Raw genomic sequence first — 12,533 nt, forward strand, 5'->3', positions numbered from 1 at the left:
AGTCTAGAAATAGACCCATAAAAATATAGGAGAAAAGGCAGAATGGAGAAAAACTCTTTCAACAAATGGTACTAAAACAACTGGACGTGCACATGCAAGGAAAAAAAAAAGGGTCTAGACACAGACCATACATCTTTCACAAAAATTAACTAAAAGTAGGTCTACTTTGAGACCTAAGTATAAAACCTAAAATTACCAAACTCCCAGAAGATAACATAGGGGAAAACTTAGATGACCTTAGATGGGGTGATGGCTTTTTAGATACAAAACCAAAAACATGATACATGAAAGGATTAATTGCAATGTTATACTTTATTAAAATTAAAAACTTCTGTGAAAGATATTGTTAAGGAGAGTAAGAAGAAGCCATTGACTGGTAGAAAATATTTGCTAATGGAACATGTGATAAAGGACTGTTACTCAGATTATACTAAGAATTACAAAACCCTACAATAAGAAAAAACCTGGTTTAAAAATGGCCAAACGCTTTAACAGACATCTCACCGGAGAAGACATACACATGGCAAATAAGTATATGAAAACATGCTAACCATTGTATGTTATTAGTGAATTGCAGATTAAAACAAGAATACCACAAGACACTCTGGAGAATGGCCAGACCCAAAACACTGGTGATACTAATTGCTGGTGAGGATGTGAAGCAACAGGCTTCCCACCATTACGGGTGGGAATGCAAAATGGTATGGCAACTTTAGAATACAGTTTGACAGTTTCTTACAAAACTAAACATAAACATACCATGAGTTGCAGCAGTCCTACTTTTTGATATTTACTTTTAAAAATTGAGAATTTCTATACAACCACCTGTGCATGGTTGTTTCTAGCAACTTTATTCCTAATTGCCAAAACTTCAGAGCAATGGATATGTCCTTAAGTAGGTGAATGGTTAAATGAACTGTGGTACATCCAGACATGCAAAGACATGGAGGAACCTTTATTATATATTACTAAGTGAACGGAGCCAATCTGAAGAGGCTGTATACTGTGGTATTCCAAATATATGACATTCAGGAAAAGGCAAAACTATGGAGACATTAAAAATATGATTGGTTGCCAGGGATTAGGGGAGAGAGAGGGATTAATAATAGGTAGAGCACAAAGGATTTTTAGAGCAGTGACACTATTCTGTGTGATATTAAAATGGGTACATGCCAGTATACATTTGTCAATATCCGTAGAGTGTACCACACCAGGAGTGACCCCTAACATAAACTATAAATTTTTGGTCATAATGTATATTACTATATGTTTATGAGTAGTAACAAATCTATTCCTCTGGTATGAGATGCTGATAGTGGGGTAGGCTGTGGGCTTATGGAGGTAGGGACATAGGGGAATTCTCTGTACTTTCTGCTTACTTTTGATGTAAACATAAAACTTCTCTAAAAGACTATAAACACTTTTTAAAATAAAGGCTTTTTAAAAAATTCCAGTATAATTAACCTACAGTGTTACATTAGTTTTAGGTATGCAATACAGTGATTCAACAATTCTATATATCACTCAGTGCTCATCATGATAAGTGTACTTTTAATCCCCTTTACCTATTTTACCCGTTCCCCCACCCACATTCCCTCTAGTAACCACCAGTTTGTTCTCTGTAGTTAAGAGTCTCTTTTTTTCTTGTTCATTTGTTTGGTTTCTTAAATTCCACGTGAGTGAAATCATATGGTATTTGTCTTCTCTGACTTATTTCACTTAGCATTATACCTCTAGATCCAACCATGTTTTTGCAGATGGTACTATTTCATTCTTTTTTTATGACTGAATAACACTCCCTTGTGTGTGTGTGTGTACACATCAGATCACCTTCATTCATATATCGATGGACACTTGGGTTGCTTTTATAATTTGGTTATAATTATTATAAATAATGCTGCAATAAGCATAGGTGCATGTAACTTTTCAAATTAGTGTTTTCATATTCTCTGGGTAAATACCCAGTAGTGCTATCACTGGATCATATGGTTATTCTATTTTTAATTTTTTGAGGAACCACCATACTGTTTTCCACAGTGGCTGCACCAGTTTGCATTCCTACTGAGAGTGCATGGGGGTTCTTTTTGTCTGCTTCCTCACCAACATTTGTTTGTGTTTTTTATTTTAGCCATTCTGACAGATGTGAGGTGATAACTCACTATGGTTTTGATTTGCATTCCCTGATAATGATGTTGAGCATCTTTTCATGTGTCTGTTGGCTATCTGTATGTCTTCTTTGGAGAAATATCTTTTCATATCTTCCACTTATTTTTAATTGAATTGTTTGTGGGGTTTTTGGTGTTATGTTGTATAAATTCTTTTTATATTTTGGATACTAATTCGTTATTGCATATGTCATTTGCAAATAACTTCTCTCATTCCATAGGTTGTCTTTTAGTATTGTTGGTTCCTTTGCCGTGCAGAAGCTTTTTATTTTGATGTAGTCCCAATAGTTTATTTTTGCTTTTGTTTTCCTTGCTTCAGGAGACATATCTATAAAAAGGTTGCTATGGCCAATGTTAGAGAAATTATTGCCTGTCTCTCTTAAAGGAATTTTATAGTTTCAGGTCTCACATTTAGGTCTTTAATTCAGTTTGAGTTTATTACTGTGTTTGTGTAAAGAAAGTTGTCTAGTTTTCTTCTTTTACACGTAGCTGTCCAGTTTTCCGGACACCATTGTTAAAGAGACTGTCTTTTTCCTATTGCATATTCTTCCCTCACTTTTTCTAAAATTAATTGACCATATAATTATGGGTTTATTTGTGGGCTGTCTATTCTGTTCTATTGATCGATGTGTCTATTTTTGTGCCAGTACCATACTGTTTGGATTATTGCAGTTTTGTATGATCTCTTAAAATCTGGGGTTGTGATCCCTTCAGTTTTGTTCTTTTTTTTCAAGATTTCTTTGGCTAGTCGGGGTCTTTTGTGGTTCCATAAAATTTTTAGGATTATTTGTTCTAGTTGGGTGAAAAATGCTATTGGTATTTTGATTGCATTAAATCTGTGGATTGCTATGGATAATATCAACCTTTTAACAATATTTGTCCTTCCAATCTATGTGCATGAGCATAGACTAGACTTTTTAGTTGACTGGGCATGCAGAGAAACAGGGGAATTTATTTCATAATGAAGAAAAAGATCAATAAGCAATCAAAAGATTGATAGAATACTATAAATATATTTCTCATAATTTTCATAACATTTTTTCTCTAGGTTATTTTAAGAATATAGTATAACATATGACATACTAAATATGTATCAGTTGACTGTTCATGTTATTGGTAAGGCTTCTGGTGAACAGTAGGCTATTTATTAGGAGTTGAGTTTTAGGGGAGCCAAAAGTTATACATGAATTGTTTACTACAGTGGGGGTAGTGCCTCCCCCTGCTTTGTTCAACGGTCAACAGTCTAAGTGGAAAATACACTGGAAGTGGATTAGATACTGCATAAGAAAAGATAATGACTAAACTGACGATTTTGCGATAGTAACTCTCCAAAATGGAATAGAGAGAAAAAGAATAGGGAAAACAAAAAAACATTTAATACATAGTGGACAACATCAGACAATTTAAATTTTAAAAGGAGGGAACAGAAAAAAATATTTGAAGTAATAATGACTAAAGTTTTCAGATTTCATGAAAACTGTAAATTCACAGATACAAGATTCTCAATGAAACGCGTGCACAGAAAACACAAAGGAAGCTATACCAAGGGTCCATTGATTCATATTACTTAAAACTAGTGATAAAGAGTAAATCTTAAAAAGAACCCTGGGGAAGGGGGGAACAAACACCCAGAAGACCTCTCTCAAAAAGATAGAATAGATATATTTTTCCCTTTGGCTCTTAGTAAGCAAAACAAAAAACTCTGGACGTTATATATAAAACAAACATAGGATGCTGAAAGATGGAGAAAAGGTATACCAGCTAAGGACCTTGGGATCCAAGGACTGATTGGTATGTTCCCTGGGTTTTCATTTTGTGTCGTATATTCCAGATTTGATGCTGAAGAACCTAGCAATTCGGCATGGATAGTAAAAAGCCCAATCACAGGCTGTTCTCTTCAGACAAAGCACTAGAATACTGCAGTAAAAAGTAGCCCAATCCCAACCTAAATGAGTGAAGGCCAGTGGAGCACCTAGATTTCCATCTTCCTCAAGCTATAATGGAGAGGCCTAATTTTCAGCCAAGATGATTAGCAGCAGAGGCAAGGTAGGGACCTAGGACTTTCATCCACACTTGGCAGTAACTAGGGCTTCCACCTTCCCACCATGATGACATTGGAGATAACATTGGGAACGTAGATTTCCACTAGTAATGAGGTGCCCCCTACCCTCTTTGCTTGGGTCATGTCAGAAAAGGCTTAGTGCTGAATCAGGACTTTCACTACTGTTCAGCTCTGGAGTGTTAATGGAAGCCACATTTGACTCTGTGGTGTCAGTGGAGGCCACGTGGGGAGCAATTAATCATTCCTGTCCCTACCATCTAGGGAGCTATCCATGTGCCTAGTTGGGAGCTGGAATTCCTAGTTCTACCCAGCATGTGTGTCATGAGGAGCTTCTCCCCACCCTTGGATGTCATAGAGCTAATTGGGGAATGTGGACTACTACATGCACTTGGTAGTAATGAGAGGTAGTAATCCTTCCTGTACCAGAGCCATGTCCTAAAAAGCCAGCTAAAATAAACTTTAGATAAGATCCAGAGTCTCCTAACACAATATCCCAAAAGTCTAAATTTCAGAAGAAATTCACTTGTCATACTGAGAACCTAGAAGATTTCAAACTAAATGAAAAAAGGCAATAGATGCTAACATCGAGATGACAGAATATTATTAGAATTATCTGACAAAGACTTTAAAGCAGCCATGGAAAAAATGTTTTAATATATAATTTATAAAGGTGAAACAAGCAGAAAAAAAATAGAGTCTAAAGAAGGAAATAGAAAATGTAAAGAACCAAATAAAAATTGTAGAACTGAAAAATATGATGACCATTGAAACCCATCCCCCAAAACAAAACAAAATACAAACCCTCAGTTGCTGGCCTTAACAGCAGAATGGAGGGGATAGAGGAAAAAATCTGTGAACTTGAAGTTAGGACATTAGAAAGTATCCAGTCTGAACAAGCTACAGAAAATAGATTAAAAAAATAAATGAACACACAGAGCCATAGGTACCTGTGGACTATAATAGCAGATGTAAGATTTTTGTTCTTGAAAAGAGAAAGCATTGTTGAAAAAGTACTGAGAGAAATAAAGGTGAAAACTCTCCAAATATGATAAACACAAACATATAGATTCAAGAATCTGAGTGAATATCAAACAGGATAAAACAAAAAATCTACACTAGTAGAGATCATAGTCAAACCTGTAAACACCACAGAGAAAAGAATCTTATGAGTAGTGAGAGAAATGATACCTTACTTAGAGGGGGAAAACTATTTCAAGATTTCTCATCAGAAACCATAGAGGCCAGCAGGAAATGCCACAACATCATTAAGTGTGGAAAGGAAAGAAGTAACAACTCATAATTATCCAGCAAAAATGTCCTTCAGGAATGAAGAATAAATCAAGACATTCATAGAATAAGGAAAACTAAGACAATCTGTTGCCAGTAGTTCTATCCAAAAGAATGTCTATGGGAAATTCTCTGAACAGAAAGAAAACAGTAAAAGAATGAACCTCAAAACATCAAGAAGGCTAAAAGAACACAGTAGTCAAACTATGGGTATATATAATAGATATTTCTTTCTTGAATGAGTTTTCTAAATTTTGTTTGGTGGTTAAGGCAAACATTGTAAAGCTGTTTGCTGTGGTTTTAAATATATATTGGGGAAATAAGACGATTAAGGGCAAAAGGATGTAAAGAGAAGTAAAATTTCTAAGTGTCACTTGAACTGGTAGAATGAACCCAGTAGACTATGATAAGGTATATCTAAATAATGCCCAGAGCAACAACCAAGAAAGCTATACAAAGAGAGATGCTCAGAAAATTATAGATAAGTCAAATGGACTCCTAAAAAAATGGTCAATGAACTCACAGGAAGGCAGGAAAAAGAAAACAAACATAGAACAAGAAATAGGAGAAAAAACCCCAAAAAACTGAAGCCATAACATATTTATAGTCACAATAAAAGTAAATGGTATACATATAAAAATTAAAAGAGATTTACAGAGTTGATTTTAAAAATGAAAGAACTATATGCTGTCTGTAGGAAACCTCAAAAATAGCAATATAGGTAGTTAGTAATTAAAAGGATGGAAAATTATATGTTTTGTAATAAAAGTAACAGAAGTAGCTATATTAATATTGGATAAAGTAGACTTCAGAGCAAAGAAAAATATCTGAGGTGGAAGATTATATAATGGAAAATGTCAGCCTGTCATGAAGACTGGAATACTAAATGTGTATGAAACAGAGCTGCAAAATACACTAAACAGAAACTGATAGAACTAAAAGGAGTAAGAGCTGAATCCATAATTATTGTTGGAGGTTTGGCACCCTTGTGTCAACAATTGATGGAAAAATTTAAAAATCAGGAAGGATGTAGAACTCAGCAACACCATTAACCAACAGAATCCAGTCAACATTTATAGAACACTCGACCCAACAAGAACACCTAAACATACATTTTTTCAAGTGGTCACTGAATATATACCAAAACAGGCTATATCCTGGGCCATAAACTAAACCTTAACAAATTTATAAAAATTGAGAATATACAGAGTGAATTCTCTAATTACAATAGAGTCAAGCTAGCAATCAATAGCAGAAAGATAGTAGGGAAATCCTTAGTTGGAAATGAAATGATATCCTTCAAATAATTCATGAGTCAAAGAGGAAATTTCAATGAAAACATATTAATAAAAAATAATATTAAGAAAAACATTAGCCTGAATGAAAATGTAACATGTTAAAATATCTGGGATACAGCTAAAATATTGCTGAGAGAAAATGTATAGTGCTAAATGTGTTCGTTAGAAAACAGGAGAAAAATATCACATCAGTAATCTAAGCTCCCACCTTAAGAACCTAGAAAAAGAAGATCAAAATAAACCCAAAGCAAGTAGAGGGAAGGAAATGAGAAAGATAAGAGCAGAAATTGAAAACAGAAAAACGATAGAGAAAAATCAGTTTAGCAAAGAGCTGTTCTTTTGAAAGGTTTAATAAAATTGACAAACCTCTAGTAAGACCGCCAAGAAAAGGGAGAAGGTACAGATTACCTATATCTGGAATGAAACAGAGAATATCACTACAGATCTTGCACACATCAAAAGGTTAATAAGGTAATCTGGTGAACAGCTCTACCCAAACAAATTTGACAAACATAGATAAAATGGATCAAAAGGCAGATGCTACCGTAACTCACCCCATATGAAATAAATGATTTGAATACCCATGTAACTATTAAGGAAACTTAATTCATATTAAAAACTCACTGAAAGAATGGTTTCATTGGAGAATTCTAAGAAGTGTTTAAAGAAACAAATAATCCATTGAAGAAATGGGCAGAAGACATGAACAGACACTTCTCCCAAGAGGACATCCAGATGGCCAACAGACCCATGAAATGATGCTCAGCATCAGGGAACTCAAATCAGGGAAATACAAATCAAAACCACACTGAGATACCACCTAACTCAGGTAAGAAAGGCTAAAATGAGCAAATCAGGAGACTCTAGATGCTGACAAGGATGTGGAGAAACGGGCACCCTCCTACACTTTTGGTGGGAATGAAAACTGGTGCAGCTCCTCTGGAAAACTGTAGAGGTTCCTCAGAAAATTAACAATAGAACTCCCCTGTGACTCAGCAATAGCACTTCTAGGAATTTACCCAAGGGATACAGGAGTGCTGATGCATAGGGGCACATGTACCCCAGTGTTCATAGCAGCACTTTCAAGAAAAGTCAAATCAGGGAAAGAGCCTAAATGTCCATCAACGGACGAATGGATCAAGAAGATGTGGTTTATCTATACCATGGAATACTACATGGCAATGAGAAAGGATGAAATCTGGCCATGTGTAGCAACATGGATGGAACTTGAGGGTGTTATGCTGAGTGCGAAATAAGCCAGGCAGAGAAAGACAAATACCACATGTTTTCACTTATAAGTGGAACAGGAGAAACTTAACAGAGGACCATGGGGGAGGCGAAGGGGGGAAACAGTTGGGGAGAGGGAGGGAGGCAAACCATGAGAGACTCTTGAATACTGAGAACAAACTGAGAGCTGATGGGGGTAGGGGAGAGGGGAAGGGAGCTGATGGGCATGGGGGAGGACACTTGTTGGGATGAGCACTGGATGTTATATGGAAACCAAGTTGACAATAAACTGTGAAAGAAAAATAAGTAAACAAGAATGAAAACTAGTTCTATACAATGTCTTACAGAAAATAAGAGAGATGTTACCAGTTGGGGAAATTGGCTAAAGGGTACACAGAAACTTTTGAGTTGTTATTATGTTTCAAATGTTTATTTATTTTGAGATGGAGAGCATACAAGTGAGCAGAGTTGTGAACACGGGAGGGGCAGAGAGAGAATCTTAACTAGGATCTGTGCTGTCAGCACAGAGCCCAATGTGGGGCTCAGTCTCACAAACTGTGAGATCATGACCTGAGCCAAAATCAGTAGTTGCACACTTAAGCAACTGAGCCACCCAGTGCCCATGAATTATTTTTTACAGTTGCATGTGAACCTACAATCATCTAAAAATGAAATTTAAAAAATGTAAACAGGAAAAAGTTATTTTGTACAGAAGAAGAAAAGTAAGATTGACAACAGACTTCATTTTGGAAATAATATAAACCCAAAGACGGTAGAGAAATATCTTTAAAATACTAAAACAAACAAACTTAGGCTCTTTGATTCCAGAACCTATACTCTTAAGCCATTTCTCTATGCTGCATCATAAAGATCATAAAAACAGAGATGGATGGAGCAATTAGATAGACTACTTTTTCCTTTTTTGTGCCTTGGGGAGTTAGAGTGGTACAACCATCCTTTGAAAAGAAGATGAACAACAACTATTCCTAGTCCCAGATTAGTTTCTTGTTTCTGTTGTTTCCTTTACTTCAACAGTTTTTAAAAGTAAAATTGGTTGATCATTTTTCTTGTCAAGTAAGTTTGTATTCTAGAAGAGAATAAAGTAAATGTAGAGGTAGCTGAATACAGGCAAATTTGGATACATGTTCAAAAGAAATTCAAAGAATTTCTTTGAATAAAAGAAATTCAAACAAAGCCTTTGGAAAATTTAGAGAAAGGATTGAGAGTCAGCAGATTAAGGATATCAAGGAAGATTGAGTGTGAGTCTAATTAAGAGTGGAGGAAAAGGGAAAAGCTGAGAATATGTTCAAGATCTGTGTTCTGATGATTAGGGCAAGGGTAGTATCATGGCAGTGATTAAATATAAGCTCTTTGGTGGCACAGGTTTTGTGATTATTTGCTTGTCTGCTAGGTTTGCAGTGTATCCTTACTACCTAGAACAGTCCTGAGTACATAAGAAATGCTCAATAAATATTTGTTACATAAATGAACAAACGAATAGAGAAATTAGAAGGCAGTGATCACCAGATTTCATAAGGATGGTTTGATAGTGAGTGCTAGTTTGGGAGTTATAATTGCGGGATCTAATTGTGACTATGCCATTAGCCAGCTTCGTCCATAGTTTGAGCTGTCACTTCAGCTGTCACACAGATGACTCTCAAAACTATTGGAGAGAGCAATAATATAGGAAACCTGCTGGTCAAGAGCCTTAGCTGTCCTTATATGTAAAATGAAGATGACGAGAGAAAATTACTGTTACTAAATGCAATTTTATGTCTAGTGCATTTAGCTTGGTACTTGGTCCATAGTACTCAGTAAATGGCACCATTGTCTGAACCTGAGTTCCACTTGGACTTTGACCTATATGAGCCACCACACCTCTAATATAAAAACTGTATTTAAATTACCTTATGCAAAAAGCTAAAAGGTATTTCAAAGATACGCAGCCTAAGATCTTCATTTTAATTGGTGCCAAAGTGAAAAAGTAACTTGCATAAAGTCACATGGAATATGTAAAGAAAAAAGTAGTTGGGTATCAAACCTGGGGGTTTAATGTTTATATGTAAAGAGTGGGAGGAAAAATAGGAAAGAGAGACTAAATTAGTTGGCCTTGAGGCTGAATTTTATAGCTGCCTTCTATGATGAATTTTATTTTCTGGAAAAAAATGTTTTCCTGCTAGATAGCTGTACCTGTATTTCCCATTGACATCTTTGATTCAATGTGTCTAAACCCTAATTGGAATCACTACATGTTAAAACTGTAAATGAGTTTTGAGGGCCTTCAGTCTAAACTCTCGTTTTACAGATGAGGAAAACAGATTCTGTGCTGTGGTGGAGCTCTCACACTTTTTAGATTCATTTATTGCAAAGTGGAGCCATCATTCATCTCCTGGGTCACTTTTGCCCAGTTTACAGAGTGTTACTTTAAGTCCTTTGGGCTTAGAGTGAGCCTTCTCAGCTCTTCCTGCTACAGACAACCTCTGGTATTATTAAGAGCAGTAGTTTTTTTTGTTTTGTTTTGTTTTTTCATTAAAACAGCTCTTTCAGTTGAATCATATGAAGAAACCCCATATATAAAGAGACTGAAAGAGAGGACTTGCTATGGTTAACAAAGGTTTGGTGGTGGTGGTGGTGGTTGGGGAGATCAAGAAAGGGAAATAATGAGTGTTACCCTGATAACTTAGCCCCCAATTCCTGTAGGTGAGGAGCCTCTGAAGTGCCTCTGAGATTGAGAAGCAGTGTGTAACTCCATGATTGGAGGCCTGTGGGATCCAGCAGTGAGGGTTGGCATGAATGAGAAGACCGCTAGTGTTTCTGTTCATCATGTTCCCCTGTGACTTTTCCACATACCCTGGAGTAATAATTTTTCTTTCTTTCTTGAATCTAATAATTAAGAACTAGGCCATCAGTGCAACTAGGGCCTTAATAGACTCTCAGCTGTCATTTAAAAACTCTCATCATATTTATAGTTATTTACACAGACAAGCAGCTTTTTTGTGAATTAAGTGGTTTGGAATAGATAATTTTATTAGTATAGACATAGCCCAGGTATTATTGTCACATGAGGAAAAGCTTAGTGGCAATCAGCATATGATAAACCTTTATAATGTTCTGATGAATTGTAAAATACTTGACACATTTTTAATTACTTTTATACTATTATTTATAATTTTGAATTTTAGCAACTGATTAAGCCCTGTGCTAGACACCATGGGGAGACAGAGGGAAAATAGGAAAAGGTCCTTGCCTTCATATTTGAGTCATGCTGCGTACAGAATGAAGAACGTGACATTTTAAGTTTTTTCCTTTGTACTTGATTTCATCACCTCAACTTTCTTTTTCATATTGTGTAAGTTTTAATTTACTGATGTGTAAAGCATATTCATGACTGAAAATTATCAATAATGTAAAATTCTGTGCTTTCGTTCAAATTATTACTAGATTGCCACACTGGAGAATGATAAAGAAGAACTACGTAATCAGCTGCTTGGTGTTGATCCCACAAGAGACAGCAAACGAATGGAGCAGCTTGTTCTAGAAAAAGTCAGTTTGTTTCAGAAAGTAAAAGGTTTAGAGGCTGAAGTAGCAGCATTAAGGGCTGAAAAAGAAAATTCTGGTGCTCAGGTAGAAAATGTCCAAAGAATTCAGGTGCGGCAGTTGGCTGAGATGCAGGCTACAATCAGATCCCTGGAGGTAAGATTTTAATTGCTTCCCGGTAGAGTATGGCATACTTTTTTAAAAGTGCAGTTGACAAGCCTTGATTTTTAGAGCACAAATGTATGCTTACCAATCTAATGCTGATCCATTTGTAGAGTCCCAGGAGTATATATTCTTTTTGTAAAGAAGAAAGCTATTGATTCATAAGCAATAGCTATGCTACTACATTTACAAAGGGGTTATTTATTCTTTGGGAGCCATGACACCTAGCTAAAATGATTTAACCCTTGAGATGCCAGAGAGTAGATTATGCAGAATTTTCAAAATTTGTGTTTCTGAGGATTAATGTCATCTCAAACCAGAAGGAACAATTTATTCCTAGTTATTTCCTTACATGGGATTCAAGATATTAAAATCATAAGACCTGTTTAAACAAAAATACCATAGTTCTATATCTTATGGCAGCTTTTTACCAGAGTAATACAATTCAACTTGGGACTAATAACATACAAATCTTTAGTGAACTATTTTCCTGAGTTCGTTAGAGAAAGATAAGAGGTGGCAGAGGTAGGCTGGTACTCCTAAAGGTATTCTTCTATGAAAATTCTTGGTTTCCATTGTTGGAGAGGAAAAACTTTTTCTTCATACTCTTAGGTTTAGTGATTGGGGGTTGTGAATTAAATTGACAACAGATTAACAAGAGAAAAGATAGATATTTATGTGTAAGTAAACAGGAGTTCACAGAAAAGTGTGGCTCAAAGTGGTAGTTAGAATTTGAGGCTTGCATGCCACCCTTTTTTTTTTTTTTTTTTTTTTTTTTTTTTTTTTTTTTGTTTG

The 12,533-nt window shown here is 35.6% G+C and overlaps 1 protein-coding gene across 1 annotated transcript in view; it reads left to right on the forward strand.

Annotated features, from left to right (window-relative positions):
- The window catches only part of CEP83 (centrosomal protein 83), a 150,444-nt gene that overhangs the window by 85,264 nt on the left and 52,647 nt on the right, over nucleotides 1-12,533 (forward strand). Inside the window, exon 6 of the mRNA XM_077772189.1 lies at nucleotides 11,481-11,732. Coding sequence (XP_077628315.1) covers nucleotides 11,481-11,732 — 252 coding nt within the window. The remainder of the gene's footprint in view (nucleotides 1-11,480; nucleotides 11,733-12,533) is intronic.

Source organism: Crocuta crocuta, unplaced genomic scaffold, assembly GCF_008692635.1.
Source record: "Crocuta crocuta isolate KB4526 unplaced genomic scaffold, BGI_CrCroc_1.0 scaffold216, whole genome shotgun sequence".
NCBI classification, from domain to species: domain Eukaryota; kingdom Metazoa; phylum Chordata; class Mammalia; order Carnivora; family Hyaenidae; genus Crocuta; species Crocuta crocuta.